Genomic DNA, 19,720 nt, shown 5'->3' with positions numbered 1-19,720 from the left:
AGCAGAATAGCTAAAAGCACCTTTGGAGATCATGAGTTCTTTAACAACCACAGGTTGTCGCAAATTAGTATCTGTCTTCTCTCCAAATTTATGCATGGCTGGTCATCAGCTCACCAGTATACAAAGAAAGCTCTTAAACTGGCAAGGCAGGTTCCTGGAGGAAGGGGCTTCCTGGTCTATCTGCAGAAATGCATCTTGTCTGCAGGCCAAGGGCTTAACGTGTGCGTTTAGTGGTTGGCCTGAAGCCCAAGTTATATTTATACTCAGAGCACATACTTTCTCACACTGAAGAAGTGTAGTAGTGGCTTTTGGAACTTACTGGAGCATCAGGAATTAGTAACAAGCAGTACTAGCATTCTGCATCTCCTCCTCAATCTAGGCAAAACTTTGTAAAGGCCAAATCAGACCCATTCCTAGAATTTACCATTAAGCTCATACAAACTGAGACAGAGCTCTGAGGATTTATGGAGAGCTGTGTGAAGACCTGTGCAAAAAGGACATTACCTATAAAACACACACTTACAGACATCTGTTTTTTGGAGTTAATGGAGCTTAAAGTTAACCAGGTAACATCTTATACCTGTTACTAATGCAGAGAACTTCGCAGTCACTAACTAGCCCATTCTGAACACAACCTGTAGACAGCTGATACCAAACACACCGACCATCACTGTTACCTCCAATCTGAATATTACCACACCAACTGTATCATAAATCCTGTTCCTTTGATACATGGAGAAGGACCAGTGAGGGATACCTTTTCAGTACAAGTGCTGTACCTGGGTTTCCCTGAGCCATGGAGTCATAGATGAGTTTGCAGGACTTCAGCAAGATGGCAATCTTCTTTTCTGGGGAGTAGGCCTTGTGCATGGTTGTGAACTTGTGAAGGATCTTTTCCAGCACAACGGTTTCAGGCACACTGGTTGTGACGCCGAGGTCAGTGGTAGTTGTGTTTTGTATCACAAGTTGGTTCTCCTTTAGCTGCTGTAAAGATCCATCTTTGTTGTGGATTTCTTTTAAGTAAGAATCAATGGCTTCTTTTAAAGGTTTCAGGACACATTTGTACAAAGCCGTCTCAGCAATCACTTCTGCATAGAGAAGGGAGAACACAAAAGTCCATAATAAATAACCAATACAGAAGTACAGGTGCAAATAAAACTCCTAAGCAAGCATGTGGTTGGTTATTCATGCACTACTGCATCACTGTGAGCAGGGAACAGAAATTACATCCCAGAAAGTAAACATTTCATTACCAACACCCTCCAGAAGTCCTGGATAGTCTTGAGATGAACATCAACGCACAATCTCTGCCACTGGAGCCGCAGGAGAGCTCCTGCTACCAGCAGCCCCTGCTGTCTTTGCCTGACTCCTGGCTGATTAGCAAGGCACTGTCAGCAGCAGGAAAGCCAGCTCTGGGTAGAGATGAGGAACCTCGCCTAACTCTGTTTCTTTTCACAGCCCTGCCCTTACAGATGCCCAGGTGGGATTCATCTCATGTCCCTTCTGATACCTCCCTCTGACCTGTCTGAGATATTCGCTTTGGGACAAAATCAATTGCATCCTCAAAGTGCCTCTTTCTCCACAGTGACTGAAAACGGACTGTAGCCTCCAGCTCAGAGGCAGACACCAACACCTGGTCAGAAGTTTCTCAGCCTTACTGCTCAAGTGACTCTAACTTACTGATACTTAGGTCACCTCTTACGACACCTGTGGATGAGGAAATAGTCTGTGTGGGTTGAGCGTTTGCTTAATATTTAGCAGGAGACGAAAGGAAGCATGAGAGACTCTGAGAAAGTCTGTTGTCTGACTCCTAGAAACCAGAGGCAGAGCCAGAGGGACTGCAAGGGATCCTCTTGTCACCCCTGCACTGAGGCAAAGAGGTCACCAGCAAAAGAGTTCATCCGCTCAGCCAGTGAGGAATGAAATAGAGGGCAGTAACATTTATGTATACAAAATGCAACTATTTCAAAGACTCCAGAGAATCACCAGCCTGAAGCAAGACAAATTCAAATGGTAAATCTTCCACAGTGGGAATCTCTGTCCTCCACAGGAGAAGACAGTCTTCCCTAGGCTGACTGGGCCATATCATCCTGTTAAGGAAGTGCCAGTGAACCGGGCTAGATCTAACCAGGTGTGTCTGTGTGAAGGGGGGGAATCCTTGCATGCACGCAGCTCTACCAAGCAGAACAAGGACACTTCTTTCTGCCTCCTCTCCACCTTCCCTAATCAAGACTCAAAACAGACTTCTCTGTGCTGACACCCCCTCTGCCTCAAAGAAAGGGGTTGTTGGGACAAAAATATCAGATGTTACATGAGATGCATGAGAAGTTAAACTGTAGCTCCCCTCTCCTATCTATGGCAAGGGGCTGGCAGCAGGTCTGTTCGGCTGGGGAGACTGCAGGATCCTGTGAAGCCTTTGCTGGGTGAGAAAGAAGTCAGCAGGGCCTGCTGAGACTGACAGCTGAGTGCCTCTGGGTCCTGGCTCACCACTTTACTGGGTCTCACCTAATACTGGAGCTGCAGGATCCCCTGGAATCCCTGGTCACTTCTGTGGCTGGCCATGTTCTGTGTTGGGGGTCTTCCAGCTCCCAGCTTGCTTTAAGCCAACTTAGGAACCTCATAAATAGCTCTGCATTGGTTCTCAGGTCCTCAGGAAACAGTTTTAAGTCAAAAGAGCATGTAAGTGCATGCATGCATGCTTTTTATGGCTGTATGGCTTGACTGGGATAAAAAATCCTATAGCTCTTTGTATATCTGCTCATGAATGTATATTAAACAGGCCAGTCCATTCCTTATCAAGGAGGGAAGTAGCACATTACTCCCTCACAGAATATTGACTGAGAAGCAACAGAACACCCCTAAAGAGACAAAAATATTATTTTTCCTCCCTGAAGGCAAACTATGTCTGAGGCAGAGAGGTGAAGGCTGCATTTTGGAGCCAGCAGTGGTCTTGCAGCAGGCAGCTCTTCCGTGCCCCTGAGCTCTGAGGAGCAGAGTGGGATCAAGTGATTTCTCCAACCTGCCACTCAAAAATCATCATAGTCTTGTCCCTCTTTGTGAGACAGTGACTGACCCCTGATCTGGCTGCCACATGCAGGGAGTTCTCCATCGTCACTACAGAGCGTGGGGCAGTGGACGTGGAAGGCCCTGGGGAACGCAGCTGCGCAGGGAAGTTGGCCTTTTGTATTTCCAGTGAACACAGCTCTGTGTGTGCCTATACATACACACACATATATATACATACATACACACTCATATTTGTACGTATGCATATACATGTATGTCTCCCACACACAAACACACATCTCTTCTGCTTAAACTCTTCCCTCTAAAACACTGATTATGGGATTTTTCCCCTCATTGGTCTCCCAGTTTTTAGAGCTGCTCCTCCAAGTGCTGGCAACCACAGAGTAGACTTCAATTTGCACCCCTCAGCTTCTAGGAGATGGTTTACAATTCTGTAAAGCAGAACCTGTGTCTGCATAATCCTGTATCCCTCCTCACCTTCCCAAATCCTGCCCAAGGATGAGTAAAGCATAGTCACCTACCTAACTGTTCCTCGGTGTAGGAGGCTGGGTCTATCAGAGATTTCAACTCGGTGCTCTGCACTAAGTAACTTTTCAGCTGCGTCATCATCATCCGGATTTCTTGTAGCATCTCTGTGCTGGAGCTCTGCTTTGCCATCATCTCTAAACTGTACACTCTGTAGTCCTGCACCAGGTTGCCAAAGTAAGAATCCTTGTCCTGTGCCAGCTCCACTATCTTCTTCTGCAGCTTCCTGTCACTAGACAAAAAGACTGTGAAGACATTGGACAGGCTCACAAAGGACAGCCTGTTCTTGGCCTTGTCCAAGATCATGGAGCGTGTCTTTTTACCAGATGAACTACTCGGCATCTCCAGGTCATCCTCAGTGCTGCTGGTGGAGTAGGAGTCTGGCTCGGATGCTGACGCCTGAGCCACAGTGCTGCCTCCCGGGCCCTCCAGGGAGGAGTGCGAACCTTTCAGTTCAGCTGAGCTGACAGATTTGTGGCCATGTCCCAGTTCAGTCTTGGTGTGTGTACAAGTAGCACCACCTGCCACTGTAGCTGAACTGCTGTTGCACAAAGCCTGCACCCTGGCTGTGGCTGTCTCTGCCACTGTTCTTTGCTTCAACTGGGAGGAGCTGGGGATCCTCGGTACCTGGGAAAGCCTCTTCCTTCTCGGTGGTGGGATGGGAGGTGACTTTCCTTTCTCAATGGCATTTCTTTGTATCTCAGGCATGTCCTCCTTCTTCTCTGAGGGTTCGGGTTTTGTCTCCTGAAACTGTGATACAGCCCTTTCAGGAACCTCCCCAGGCATTTCTACAGCCTTTTTGCACAGTGACCTATTATCTGTGCTCTCTGTACTTCTTTCTTGTTTTTCTTCTGTCCGTTCCCCTTTCGGCGTTTCACAAGTTCCAGGCTTAGCCACACAGCTCTCCTCCGAGGTCCTCTCGCACAGCCGCCTCCGTGGGGGTACAAAGGGCTGGGAGCCCTTCTTGGGGCTCACTGCTGAGGGCTCATTGACTGAGCAGCTCTGCTTCCCTTCTTCTTCTTTGTTGTCACCGCCCTCAGTTTTCGTTTCCTTGATGCTTTTTCCTGGTGGCTGAAGAAGCAGCTCGTTTTCTTTACAGGCAGTCATGGGATCCTGCAGGAGCTTCAAAGACGACTTCTGAACAAGAGCGTGAGAAGGTGGAGGTGGAGGCGGGCGGCGGGGAGACCTCCTTTCAGCGAGCATGGTGGCAGGGGGGAGATCAGCGCTCACAGCATGGCTTTTAGGAGGAGGTACATCTGGAGGAAAAGGATTACTGCACTCTTCTATAAAAATAGGATTCACGAACCACAGCCTGTCATTTCCTATTGACAGCTCAATTTCACATGAGCAGTGGTTTGTGCTACTTGCAAAACACTGGGTAGATCTTAAACTGTCTGCCTGGGCAGTGCTGAAAGCAGAGTTTTTTGCAGGGTGGGATAGCTCCTCTCCTCTTCTTCTGTGGTTTAAGGAGGAATCCCAGAAATCTGTCCAAGAAAAAGAAAAAGAAAGAAAGAAAAGAAGAATGAAAAAATGCTCTGAAAGAATATTAGCTGCTAATGGTATGTAGAAGTCCTACTTTTTGTTAAAAGAAACAGTACACAAGCTTTCACACCTCTGCACAAAACAGTGTGAAGAAAGGGTTGCCTGTTTTATGTGTGTGAGATGCTTCAAACCTCGGGACAAGCTCAGCAGCTTCACCAGAAACCTCTTGCCAATTTTAGGACACTCATCTAGTGAAAATTGTTAATGCTGTGCAGCCTATGCAGTGTGAGCAGGAAGGTACAGGTAACAAACATGCATGATTGTGAAAAGTGTCTATGGCTTGTTCAGTGTTCGTTGCCCTCCAAATGCAAATAGCTGTGGATACCTGAGGCGAGGTTGTGAAGACCCCAGGAGAGTTCTGTCTCCCTCTTGCTGACTGTGGGAAGGTGCAGGGCTGAGATATACAGCCTGTATTCAATGTGCACCGGGAGTACAAGAGACATCAGATGAAGATGACTCTACTATGCAGCAAGCTCATGTGGCAGAGTCTGTTCTACACAGAGGTCTGATCCTGCTTTGCAGTACAATCAGTCCGGAAACATATGATTTTAAATACCTTCCACAGATTAAAATTACCATTAACATCTATAGCTCTGGATGACAATTATCCATAGCCATGTAAACTCTGTTTTGCACCTTGCCTTGAGACTGCCTGCCTGCAGGTGTAAGAGAGGAAACATGGTGCAAAAGACTGTGTATGCAGGGAGGTTGTATACTGTAGGACTAAAGAATAGCTAAGTACTTCAGTACCATCAACTGTGACTGGAAAAGGAAGATGGTGTTTCAGATGCAAGTAGTCATTTCTGTATGTCACAAACCTCTTATTAGAATTTGTCTTTGAATAACTTGTTTTAAAAAAATTATAAAGCATTTGTACATCTTTTGAATAGATTCAGTATCACATTTAACCCTTTTCCCTTCCCCCAGAGGTGAGTTTTCAAACCTGCTTGCCTTACCAGTCTGATTGCTTTTAATCACTCTTAGAGCTGCTAATCTAGGGTCCACTACCAGAAGCATCAGGAAACAAGATCCTGCAAATCCCATGTGTTTTGACCAAGGAAAAGGGTATAAACCTCTGCGGGTATTCACTGGGTGAGGACTGTATAGATGCCCAGAGATTTAGGGACAAGGGGAAGATGGGAAATCCTGGAGACATAAGGATGCGGATAACTAAATAACTATTTCAGCACGCTTGGTCCCTGGACACAGAGCTGACACTGACAGCACACTCTTCTGGGTGGACTCACAGGGGATGCGAATGGGGCTGCCACACAGTGCCTGAACCCTGTCTTGTGGTGTCAAGCCTGTCCCACTGCAAAAACATCACGTCGGGCCTGAGAAGGGATTAATGGGGCTGCACAAGCGTGGGATGACCCCCGCTGCTGAGCCTGCGGTACAGCCCTGAGGACTGTGCCTTCAGCTGTGCCTTTCTAGGACCCCATTCTCCTGCTGGCTGCACCAGCATAACCCCCAGCCCATCATGGGGAAGGGGGCACAGGGTGGAGCTGGCCAGAGCCCTGGGCAGGATCTGCCTGTGCCTCTTCCTAAAAAACAGCACCCCAGAAAAGCTCAAAGGGAGTTCTAGTTAGGAAAGTCATAGCAGAACTCAAAACAGAGCAAAGAAACTCTTTGCTAAAGAGTTAACTGAAGTTAAACTAAAGCCAATGCAGAACTTGGGGGTGAAACACATTCAGGTAAAATCTCTCCCTTGCCCACTGCATCCCCAAAGACAGGCCACTTCTTCCCGTTTTGCTCTCTGGTGCAGCTGTGACTTTTGATGGCTTCCTGCTTGCAGCCAGCTCCATGCCACTGCTGGCAAGGCCATCTTCTTTCTGCTGCCGCCATGACCTGTCCTCTGCAGGGCTCTGCCTTTCCCCTTTGGTGCCCTGAGCCCACTGCTGGCCTTGCCTCCCTCTGCCAGCGATGTGGTCCCCCAGGGCACAGCCAGCTCCCCCAGGGACAGGGACGTCCCCTTCTCTCCAGCATGTGCCAGTGCTGCAGGCAGGGCAGGGCAGGGCAGAAGGCTGACTCCTCGCTGTCCCTCTGCTCCCTCTAACCAAGTGTATCTGTAACACAGGCACAGAGTAAGCCATGCACAGGTGAACTAAAAGACTGTCCATTCCCATCAGGATAAAATCGCCAATTTAGCCTCTTGCAGCCTAGGCTAGTGTCCATGGCTAATTGGACTTCATAAGCATGTCACCATGTTTTCTTAGGGAGGCTGAGGTTAGAACAGCTTTATTCTCTGATTTCCTACCATGAGAGAGAAGTGAACAAAGCAGCTTAAAATTAAAGTGTTGCCAGGAAAAGCAGCACTCTTGACAACAGAATTTGGGAGTAGATGTGCAGATGTAGCCGCACATAATAGCATTACGCTGCCAGCCCCCTCATGTCTGAGACTGTCTGGGGTATGATTTCCTTTAAACACTCCAACTTTACTGGGTATCAGCAAATGCAAGACAGTGGATGTTGCTTGTTTAAGTCAGAATATAATGCTGTGGAGTTTCATGGGCTGAGGAAATGGTGAGTAAATCAATCTACAAAAGGGAAGTTGGTTATTTTTCTCAGTAGTGGTAAGGATAAGAAAGACACTGTGATGAAAATGCAATGCTCCACTCAGACTGTGAAGGACCAGATGAGGTGGTCCTACCAAGGGTTACACAGCTGCTTCAGAAACGGTGTTTCCCAGCCCAGCCACACTGTCTCACAGTTTGATCGTCTCCCATTGCTGTCCTGGCTCTTCCCTTAGCTTACACTCTGGGAGGGATAATTAAGCACTTCTTTGAGACTTTGGCACGTCTGTGATGGTATGTGCTCTTTGTGCAGTGCAATCATGCCAATTCTCCTGCTAAAATGCCTTCTGTACCAGTGAGGTCAGGACTAGAGGGCCTGCAGTACATGCTCTTTGACAATATACATAACAGCCAGATCCCTTGCGGAACAATCCAGCTTGCAGGTAAACATCTTACTTCTACCCCCTCAAAAAACATATCACTTTGAAATAAATAAAACCCACCATACTAGAATTTCAAACAATGCTAGCTTTCCTTTGGGAGAGCCACTCTGGGCAGCACTTACTGTTTGTGTACCCAGGTAGCAGTAAACAGCATCACTCATTACTTCAGCCTGGTTGACTTTACTGAGACAGCACGGCACTCCAATAAGCTAGCATCATTTCCCAGGAAATCTTTACACAGCAGCAGTTTTTTTGTCTGTTGTCAGAAACTTTCCTGGCATGCAATGTACTGTGGCAAGCAAACCTCCAAAGCATCACCACTTTCATGACCACCAGTGTACAGGAGAGAAGGAAGAAGACTACAACCAACATTGCTTTGGTGCTTGTGCTTTAGTTAATCCTTCCTTTCAGAAGCTGTTGGAGACTGTTGCCTGAGTCAGGATCTCCTCTGCTGGCTCAGATTAGACAGAAGGTTGGAGAATCACGATACACTTCTTATATTTTAATCCAAATGTTTACACTTGTTATAATAAAATTAATAATAAGTTTACATCTTGCTATCTCAAGTTGCAAAGGAGCTTTCTTTAGGCTCTAAGTGCTGGCTGGACACCCATACTCAAGGATGTTTTGACAAATTGGAACATATTCAAAACAGAGGATGCTGAAATTGTTAGAGGCAAATCTGATGGTCAAATTCAACAAAGCTGCCTGAACTGAAACCAGTGGGGTTTGCCCATGCCTTCTGGGATGTATAATGCAGAAGATCCAAAAATAGATCCCCAGGGTGCTTTAGTGAGAATCTCTAAATCAGCTCTCTTCAGCTTTCAGCATTGTTTGGCAGTTTTCAACAGCTGAGGGAAAACTGAAAAGCAAAGTAGCATGAGAGACAGTTGCTAACTGTAACAGCTGTCTCAAGTGGAGTGTGTATAATGGGAAGGAATAGGAAGCAGACCTCCTTTAGTTAACAGAACTGCATTTCCCAACTCTGTAACTTTATACATCTGATCTAAAATTTGCTTGCTTGGTGCTGTCACTAAAAATAACATTCCTTTTTGTATCTGATTAGTGTGAGGCGAGAGAACATGTTGGGACTCCACACATTTCTCTACCAACTAGAAGTCCTGCAAGAGGAGGCAGAAATATCAAAATTCAAAAATATCACACTTCCATCAGCATTGCCCCCACACATTAGAAGAGGAAATTGAAAAGGTGTTTTCCTCTTCTCAGATGCCAACTACTTCCAACATGTGTAAGCTATCCTGAGAGGCTATGCTGTGCTTCAGTTGTGGAAAGCCCCAGCTTATACAGTGAGACTGTAGGTCCCACACCCTGCACAGAAGTCCAAGTAGAGGTTTATGTCCAAAGGGGTAAGTGGCCTTTTTTTCAGTGTGCTTCTATAAACATAAAGATCATAAACATCTTATCTCTTGCATTCAGGCCTCCTCAGCTATTCTGAAGATAATAGTTCATCTATTCACCAGTTGCATTATGTCTGCGTGAAGCACCATGGTACTCACAAGTCTGAAACCCTGGCTGCTTTGAGGGACTTGACTTACCTATCCCCAGACTAGAGATAATTTCAAGGTCTTGAAAGCTACTGGCTTCTAATATTGCTTGTGGCAGCTTCAGGGTGAAGGGCAGCAAATCTCTGTAAAAAGAAGCACAGTGAAAAACCAACAAAAGAATAAACTCCACAACTGTTAGGAACTCCAGATTTTACCCTTGGTTTTGATGATTGAATTGGTTCACAATTTCAGCCCTGTTCTGCAAAATCCTGGATGTTGTCAAAGGAAGATCTCATGGCCAGTAGGGCGTCATGGACATTGTGCTGGCCTGGGTTGCTCTGATTTCACAAGAGATCACCAGCTCCTGTGGCAATGCTTCATGCTGTGCCACTGGCTTAATCACTGTGCCTTGGCTTCCTCCTCTGAAAACAGGAACGCCGCCCACCTCAGGGGAGGCCGCAAGGGTTGAAATACCTTCCCATGAAAAGTGAGGTGTTGCAAATGGTAAATATTGTAATGAGAAAAGCCATTCTTACGGTGTGGAGGGGATTTGCAGTTCTTTTTCTTTCTGTTTACCCCTCTCTCCCCACCCTGCTTCCTCTTCTAAAACTCAGTGTAAGGCACAGGGATGTGGCAAGACACAGTGGGGCTAGGGAATGAAGAACCCTCCTGGAGAAGGGAAGCCCCTGGGTGAAGTGACCAACAACAATGAAGTGCTGCATGACACTGAGAAAACACATATGTCCCTCTACTCTCTGCTCTCAGACTTCTGACTGCTTAGTTTCTTGAAAGATGCTGTATTTTTACTGTAAAGAAGATGCACTTTCTCAGAGGATGTTAGTTGGGTTTCACTGAAACACACCCTAAGTCTCAAAGAATTTAGCGGAGCTCTTGGGCTGATGGTGAACTGTTCAGGTTTGCCTCTTGCCCAAAGACAATTCACTAAACCTGTTCCTACCTCAATTCCTGTTCTAACAAGGACTAGAAAAGCCAGTAATAATAGTCCCTAAAAGGTAGCAAGGAATGGTCATTTTACACATTAAAAATTTAACAAAATATTCTGCAAGCTGCAGGAAATTATTTTAGAAAAAGCTGCCCCTGTGAGTAGGTGATCTCTACTACACAAACACACACCCCAAAAATACATGTGACTGCAGACCTGGGGAGGACCAACCTGTTGACAGATGAATGCAGCGGGGCTATTTTTGCCCTTATTAACAGACACATATCTTACTGATGTACTGTGTTCTCCATGGGTTCTCTGTGCACTGAGCACTCTGTTGTCACAATGTTTGACATAAACTGGTGTGATCCCAGGATTATTTTTTTTTCATGACAGATATCAAGTTTAAAAGAGGAAGAGGGTCCATGGCCCTTCTGCTTGCTTTGTTTGTTGTTATATGCATGAGTAGTTCCCTTCTATTTTTTTTTTTGGTAGAAAAATATATCTAAAAATCAGGAAACATTAAGACATTACCCTAATAGAAAAAAATCTGGTTTTATTCATGGAGAAGCAGCTTGCAGAGAAGCCACCAAGTCACCTGTTACCTACAGGTGCTGTTTTTGTGATCTAAGGTAATCTAGCCACACCAAACTTTCTTTTGAGAAGAGCCTTTCAGCCCTGATAAGCTGTTTCCAGCTATTTATAGAGATTATTTACTGCAGCCCTGAGAACAGGCCTCTCCACTCACCATCACGGAGAGCTCCTACAAGCTGCCAGCAAATGGTAGGTCAGTGCCTGAGCAGCCTTTTTATTACCTGCCTCCCTCAGAAAATTATTCCCTATTTACCTTATCTTTTGACTGCAACCTGAGAAATCACATGAACCATCTGAATGTGTATTTGACACTCAGAAGTAACATCTATAACAGGAACTAACAGAAAAGCTTTTCTTTCTTTCTCTTAAGCCATGGTCCTTTCTGCAGGAAAGCAGAAGCGAGCAGATTTTACCTCCCACCAGCCATTTGACTAGAAACACACAATTCTTGTTTGCATTTGGGCTCTTCTTGCCCCTTTGGTATGACAGAACTCTTTCGAACTCAGCTGGCAGCAGAAGCAGCCTCCAAAACAGTGCGAGTATTACTGGCTGGGTAAGCTGCAGCACGCTGTATCATACCATAGATAGACTGTTCCTATTCTGTGACCTAACAAAGTCACTAACATGACTGCCTTGTAAACATAGCCTGAATCTGCTTTCCCCTCTTAAATGGAAATAACTACTTTAGGAGTCATCTAAGTTTATATAGGGGAGGTCAAAAGTTTAAATCCAACTGAAAACCAGGCCTGCTCCAGCAGGAATGGGATAAGTAGGTTGTGGAGGTATTGCTGCAGTGTGCTTAGCACAGACGCACAGATTAGAGGAGACTGCAGACACACAGGTTTAATTACACAGAGGGACTCATCAGCTGCTGATCAAACCTTGCCCTAATGAAAATGACCTTACAGGTCTTTCCCATCTCTGTGCCCACTACGTCTGGTATTTCTGCGCTGAGCAAACAACCAAGGTCTGTTGTTTATCGCTTTATTTTATTTTTAAATTTGAGCTAAAGAACAGAAATTGTTTCAGGACTACTCTCCTTGACAGATTCGCCATAGGTGACTAAGTGCTCTGAGTCTCCCACAGGCAAGTCTGCTAGCAGGTTTGCTAAGTCGCTGCCAGGTGTGTGTGGATGCTTAAAGCTGCTTTTAATAAGAGATGTTTAATCCAGGAACCTTTTTCCTCCCTGCCCTGCTAGGCCCAGTCCTGTGCCTTGGTCCTTTGTGGGTGCAGCCCTATGGACTGTCCTCAGACAAAGATTCCAGGTTCAGGGACAGCTGTGGTTATGGTGCGCCTGGATAGAAACTGGGTGATCTGGTCTCATCATAGATACTAGAATCTGAAATACCTCCTGGTCTGGCAGGTTAGAGGAAACTAGAGGAAACAGCTGGGTCTGTGCTGTGACTGGATACTGGGGAAAGGCACTCCAGAGGGAGAGCGAAGTGACCCCTCCATGGAAGCAATGAATCCAACTCACCTACTAACGCAGTAGAAGGCAACCAGTTTGAAGACATCCTCAAATACAAGGACAGATCCTTCCAGGTACAGGACTGAGGAAAAACAAAAAAGACAGTCAGTAACTGTTTTCTTTGAGCTGTATGCTAAAAAAAAAGCTGGTGGGTTTGGTTCACACATCTTGTATTCTGTGATTGTCCAGTATTTGCATGGACTAATATGAAGAAGCATAAAGAACTGGCTTCAGGCGATCAAAAGCAATGAGATTCTTCAGGGAAACACTAGAGAAGAAATGTCTCAGCCTGGCTCTCTGAATGGTTAGCTCAGGATATCAGTGTTGTGACAGTAACAGAAATAATGGGAAGAAAAAAACCCCAGGTGACAGCCAAAGGGTTCATTACAAACCCATCTGTCTCTAAGGATGTACAGATCTGCAACACATATGGGGCTGACCTTGTGACTCTCCATGCTGGAATCTGGTCTGGTCTGGATGGACAAAGTGCTTTGAAGTAAAAAAATTAGAAAGTACAATTTCATCACTATGTGTGTGGGCTCTGACCTGGGTCATGCAGGCAAGTGTGAGCACAGCCTGTTTGTGTCTCCCATCTTCTCCCTTCCATTGTGTTATACAGCAACAGCACTTTCCTTTAAGTGCCAAAAGACAATGTACACCACATTGCAGAGTTCTTCAAGATGATCTCCTTTATAACAGCATGATATGGCACTGCGTAGCCCAAATCTCACATGCTAGTATAGCACTTTTGTCTGCTAAGCTAGAAAAAATTCACCAGCTGATGAGAAAGTTTCACATTGACCAATAATCCAAGGCAGAGAGAAAAAGATAGATCTGCAGGAGAGAGGTCTCCATCTTTGTTTCTGCTCTATAGTCTCACAAATTCTGTGCCTGTATGTACACAACACATCACCACAAACAGAGACTGACAATTTTAAGGAAATCTGCAGTGATTTCTCAAAAATGCCCACTTACTGGTGGTGGAGAACTGGAGACCCAGAGCTGCCCCGCTCCTGCCCCACGAGCAGGCCAGGAGTCCTCGGGGAGCAACCCATGCCCCCAGCTCAAACCCATGCCCACAGCCACTCTGCATCTTCCTTCCATCAACCTTCTGTTTTCTAGGCCACAGTTCAGAGCTGTGGACATGAAGCTCAGCTATCATGATTCAGCTTCCTCAGTCTGCTGTGATTCACGGCCCAGTGAAACACCTCCAGCTCCTTGCCCTGCCTGCCTGGCTATTAGTTCCCCTACAAAGCAGGGCCTCCACCACCTGTGGGAGGGAGACGTCTGCTTGGCTCTGTGCACTGGCTCTTGTTCTCCAGCCAGCAGAGAATCCCACTGGAAGGAAATGCTCAAGCTTGTCTCTTTTGTTCAGCTTCACAGTTCATTCCCCAAACAAGGCATTTCCTCCTTTTACTTCTCCCTTTGTCCTAGCCCAGGCCCTGCAGGTTGCTATTTTGAGCTGAATACACCAATGTAGGCATTTTTCAAAGAGACAAATGCCATGTAATTCTCAGAAGTCATTCCTAACATCGATTTGTGTTGTATCAGCACTAACAGATCAACCTCAGTGTGCGCACTGATACCAGACTGCAGCATGGAATTTAAAACATACTTAAAGAAATACAATCTCTTCCCCTTACTTTTCTCCCACAACTGGAAAAATAAATGTTCAGCAAGTTTTTTCTTTTTCCATAATAAGAATCATGTTTCAGTCAGGGATTTCCATTAAACATCTACCATGAAGAATTTCTATAGTTTGAAAGCCATCTGCTTTGCAGCTCTGACACAGGAAACAAAAATAAAGACAAAACTCAGTGCTGTTCCAGAGAATTAACCAAAACCCAAGAGTCTGAACTCACTCGAATCTCCAGCAATTAAATAAAGCCCTTTTGTGGACGACGGTTTTAAGGACTTTTTTTTCTGTTAAGAACCACATGTTCACTTTGGCATCCTGAGTTGCAGGTGTACGTAGGAGAGCAGGCTGCACCTGTACATGTTTACAGACATGAGCAGATCGCTTGGATTGTGACTAATGATTGTTTCTGTGCCAGAAGCTCTGCCATTTGGGAGCTTGAATTTTAGGCAGAAGAATATTAAACCAAGCCCCTCAGTGTCAGGAGTATCCACACAGAAGTGCCTTGTCACCGCACAGTTACTCCTGCTCCTATATATAATTAAATAGCATAAAACACCACAAATCACCAGGGATTAGATAGCTAAAGCAGTCTAGGTACAAAAGCTGCCAGAGCTTAAGGACAGGTGTTTTCAGCAGGCAGTATATAGAAACTGGACTGTCCTGGTCAGCTCCGAGAGGTCACGGAAAGTAACAAAATCAAGTGTATCTGTCAGCAGGCTGGAATTTATTGTACAGAGACCCACAGCTCTGCTGGGACATTTTTGGGTGGCCTGCAAACAAGTAAGAGTAGAAAAACACTGCTTTAGATGGATCATTACTCAAGGTACGAGCACCATCAGGACCAATATTCTACCCTAAACTTATTCTGAACGCTGACAGTGTCAAGCAGCCTGTGCAAGACTGCTACGGCCACTTGGATCCACTCCCACCACAGTACCCATGAGGAAAATCCTTGCAATCTCCTGTGGGGAAGGTCTTCCTTGGGAGAAACTGTAACACTTTTTCCTTAACCTGTTTTTATCTAGACAGCTGCTGACCACCAGCAGGCATCACTGATAAGTAGGGCTTCCTGACCGCTTCGCCATCAGGTGGCAGGTGACGGGTTCAGTATAGGAATATCTCCAGTGGGAATGGCTGTCATTGGCTTGTGGAGAGCATTAAGTGGGTCCTGCTGCATGTTTCTGATTCTCGGAAAGAATAACATAACTTGTGGCAAATAGCTTTCAGAAAATAGCAATTTTGTACAGCTAAAAGGGCTCCGCTGACTGTTGGGGACAAAATATCTCTCCTCCAGTGCCATTACTGCTCTCCAGGCACCCTACTCCAAGAAGACAGTCAGGGAGAGGGGCTTTTCTCTGGCTGGGGATGTGCTGTGGGTAGCTGGGGACATTTCACTGACATGAGCACTGCTGCTCAGGAAGGGATCATGATGTTGCCACTTATAGGAACTCATGACTTTTGCAAAAGCTACAAGCATACTCTTTTCTGCCAGACTGCTGTAATCCTGCTGAAAACCGCAGAGACAAAATTCACCTTTCTTGGGCTCATAAAGCTACACCCAGGGCACTTGAAGAGCGAGGAAATCTCTGTATCTCACCAGAACAGTGGCAGGATGTCAAGAATATGATCAAAAGCAACAGCAAAAATAGGCTGGGTTCTGTGAGCCAAACATATTGCCACAGTATATTGAGTTTTACCTGATATTCAGAAGCCCACAGAAAAAAAGTTACCTTCAGGAAACAAAGGGGGAAATGTGTAGATCAATGGGCAATTTTGAGCAGTGTGAAACAAAGTTATCAGAATTAATTGAAAATTTTTTTATGGGTGATGGAAGCATTAGTAACACGAACTAGTGGTTCACTGTTGACCATATTCTGTTTTGTGTCCTTTGTGCAACTCAATAAGCGAACAGGACATGGCCACGTTATGAACTGCTACAAATATTTACTATTGTCTTGTCATTCCCTTTACTACACAAACATCCTCTGAAGAGTGTCATCTTTAGGCACTGATTGGGATCTGTCTTCATGTTTCCTTTACTCTTTAGATCTCCCCATCATTTCTCCATCCAAATGCTGATGTTTTCGAGTCACACTGTCCCTGGGCATTCTGCCGTCCTTTCCTTTTTGACCTTTCTCTGCAGAATTGTGTTTGCTAGTCCTGTTGTTCTGGTCAACAGGGGGACAAACCACCTCAATTTCCATCTTCTTACTGCTTACATAGGCTCATGGGACCCAATTACTTCAGCTTCTTCTTCTCCAATGGCGCTGTTAGTCCTATTCACTGGTTTTGATATCTGTGTAATCCTTCAGAAATATCTGAATTCAAAGATATATAAATTCCTTATTCTGCAGCAGTTGTGTTGACAGAGGTCTACTGAGAACATAACCATCCTCAGAAGTCCTGCTTGGATGTGCTTGAGATGTTCTTATCTTTCCAGATTCTGGCAAACTGTGAGATCTATCATCATGGGAGTGATTCCACTTCTCTGTTTCTATTTTAAGATTTAAGATTATAACTCCACAGGCTCCTAAACAGACCTCTCCTTGGTGTCTCCCTCCTTTAATAAGTCTCTGGCTTGATACCACAGCTGCCATGACCTTGCTTGCACTGACCTTTGCAGTAAGGAGCACTGGTCAGCTTTGCTGCTGTTCTGCTACCCTCAGCCCTTTACTCGCCATGGAGATAGTATCACTCCAAGGCAGAGGTTATCGACTTTCCTACTTCCAGATGCTGACAATCCTAGCTGTTGCACAGGCGAGGTTAGAAGTTTCCTGCCCCCGGGGGAATGAGCCCTGGGTATTGTAACAGAGGACTAGAGTGACTGCCGTAGCCCTGGTGCTGAGGCTGTTGCGTTTGTCACGATACAGTGTGCTTGTCACAATACACTGTGCTTGTCGTACCTGCCGTGCTTTACAGAGAAGCCTGAGAGCGTGACGTAATTCCTTCAGGTTATTTCTTCAGTTCCCTGAGCATGTGCAAATCTCCTTCTGGCCCTTATTCATGCACTGGGCTGGTAGTGGTACTAAGAGAAAGAGCTTTAGCTGGATAGAAGGAAATTTAGATTACACTGGTAGAAGTCTTCAGGGTGTTTATGGTGTCTTTCTGCAACAGCTCTGTTTGTTTGAAAGCTCCTAGTATCTGTCCCTGACATTGTTTCTTGTATTACTTCTTGATGACCTTCTGGACGGTACTGTATGGCATTCAAGTGCTGTGTTCTTGCAAAACACTGTCACTGTTTATCTGTTTTCTCTTCTCAAGGCCTTTTTATTTCTTCTGAAATATCATGCCTCTGCTTCTCCCATCTGATGTCTAAGCTGTAGTTTCCTTTTTGGTTGCACAGTTCCAGACCGTCTTGGGCAACTCAGGTCTGTTTTGTCTTTCTTGGCTTTCCTAGTGATTCTTTCATGAAACTGTCAGTTGTTTCTATTTTTTCCCTCATCAAGAAAGGGCAGAAACTTCCCTGTTTTGGACTTCTGCCAGAGTCTTCTGTTGTGCATCCAACTCACGCTTTCTCACAGGATTTCAATTTTATGGTTTCCTACAGAGTTTAATCTTTCTGGCTATGATTGATAGAAAAAAATCACTGCTGATGGCAGTCCCTGGGAAATTGAAACTAAGGAATTACAAGTGATAAAGTGTTAATGAGTTTGGGTCTTGAGTGTAAGAGAAATCTATTTTTAAACTATGTTTTTCACAAAATATAATTGTATTGTGCAGAGTTCAATTAATGCTGTTAAAGAAGATGCAAAACACAGGCTTTTGCACTCTTCTCAGGCTGGGGTTGAGTCGGGGGACACTCGACAGAGTTCAGTTTCCCTGTGCACCATGTCCATATCCTGGTGCTAAGGAAAAGGAGCATCCTCACATCTAACAGCCACAGGGCTCTTGGCCACTCCACTGTACTTTGGCTCATCCACATTCACCCAAGCAGATGGGCAGCACCTTGGTGTCCACTCAGATTTTATGCCTTTAGTTCAGCATAAACTCCTGCTGCTGCCTGGTCTTGTTGCCTCTGTTGCAGGATGCTTGAGCAGAAACCTGTTACAGTCATTTCACTGCTCTGTTTCTTCCTTATTGCGATTAGTGCTTCAGCAGGGGTTGAGAGGGTGGCTCTCAAGGGTACTTCAAGCACAGCTAACCCAGCTAAAAGTGTCACAGCTCCTGTGCTGGTTTTGGCTGGGATGGAGTTAATGTTCTTCATAGTAGCTGGTATGGGGCTATGTTTTGGATTTGTGCTGGAAACAGTGTTGATAATGCAGAGATGTTTTTGTTACTGCTGAGCAGTGCTCACACACAATCAAGGCATTTTCTGCCTCTCACACCACCCCACCAGCGAGTAGGCTGGGGGTGCACAACAAGTCGGGAGGGGACACAGCTGGCAGAGCTGGCCCCGACTGACCAAAGGGATGTTCCACACCATATGGCATCATGCTCAGCATATACAGCTGAGGGAAGAAGAAGGAAGGGGGGGGACAATCGGAGTGATGGCGTTTGTCTTCCCAAGTAACCGTTATGCGTGATGGAGCCCTGCTGTCCTGGGGATGGCTGAACATCTGCCTGCTGATGGGAAGTAGTGAATGAATTCCTTGTTTTGCTTTGCTTGTGTGTGCAGCTTTTGCTTTACCTATTAAACTGTCTTTATCTCAACCCACGAGCTCTCTCTCTTTTACTCTTCCAATTCTCTCCTCCATCCCACTGCAGGATAGTGAGCAGCAGCTGTGTGGGGCTTAGTTGCTGGCTGGGGTTAAACCATGACACTCCTCTGTGCTTTCTCTACAGGTATCCATGCGAACAGTCTCGGCAGGCCCACGGGCACAGCCAGCCATTTCAGGGGTTAAGAGCAGAGCACAGCCTGGTGAACTGCTGTTCTGTTTCAAAGCACGTGCCTTCCTTGTCAGATCCTCACCCTGCATCTCCTTTTCAGTGTTCAAATAAACACCTTAAAGTCTGTGGAAATTCCATACCTGGTTTGCACCATTTCTTCAGCCAGAGGCTGGGGAGATCCAGGACTTCTTCCCAGGACCGTATGGCAACATGAGGTTTAGCTGGAGTTGCAGATGTAGCTACGCAGGGTCTGTTTTCTTGCTCTCACACAGCAGGGATGAGGGGGAAAATGTGGCCTTTCTGAAATGTTGAGGACTGAGAGGGCTCCCAAGGACACCAAGGGGAGTAGGGTGACACGTTCAATTGGCATGGTCCCTGCTGTAAGCAGTTGAGCGCTGTGGGATCATTGCTGGAGAAGTCACATTTTCACAGGTAATTCAGCATCCACCCATACATTACAATGGCAGTACAAGATTTATGCTGCCCAGCACGGTGATTCAAACTGTTGGGGCTCAGGGCTATGGCTGACAAGACAAACTGAATAGGGATACTTGCAAATTGCTCTCAGAAGGCAAGTTTCTTTGGTAAAACTTTGTGAAGTAAACAAAGCTTTCAGATATATAAAGGGTCTCCCCTGTGCCTCATGTAACAGGAAAGGACGCTATGATTTGAAATTCTGGGGGTTTAGTTCTTA

The 19,720-nt window shown here is 45.7% G+C and overlaps 1 protein-coding gene across 1 annotated transcript in view; it reads right to left on the bottom strand.

Annotated features, from left to right (window-relative positions):
* RIN3 (Ras and Rab interactor 3) overlaps nt 1-19,720 on the bottom strand; it is a 68,650-nt gene that overhangs the window by 13,802 nt on the left and 35,128 nt on the right. Inside the window, exons 4-7 of the mRNA XM_068397381.1 lie at nt 12,570-12,642; nt 9,607-9,698; nt 3,549-5,036; nt 780-1,088 (exon numbers count right to left, since the gene is read on the bottom strand). Coding sequence (XP_068253482.1) covers nt 780-1,088; nt 3,549-5,036; nt 9,607-9,698; nt 12,570-12,642 — 1,962 coding nt within the window. The remainder of the gene's footprint in view (nt 1-779; nt 1,089-3,548; nt 5,037-9,606; nt 9,699-12,569; nt 12,643-19,720) is intronic.

Source organism: Nyctibius grandis, chromosome 4, assembly GCF_013368605.1.
Source record: "Nyctibius grandis isolate bNycGra1 chromosome 4, bNycGra1.pri, whole genome shotgun sequence".
NCBI classification, from domain to species: Eukaryota; Metazoa; Chordata; class Aves; order Nyctibiiformes; family Nyctibiidae; genus Nyctibius; species Nyctibius grandis.
This window is presented reverse-complemented; position numbering and strand designations above follow the sequence as displayed.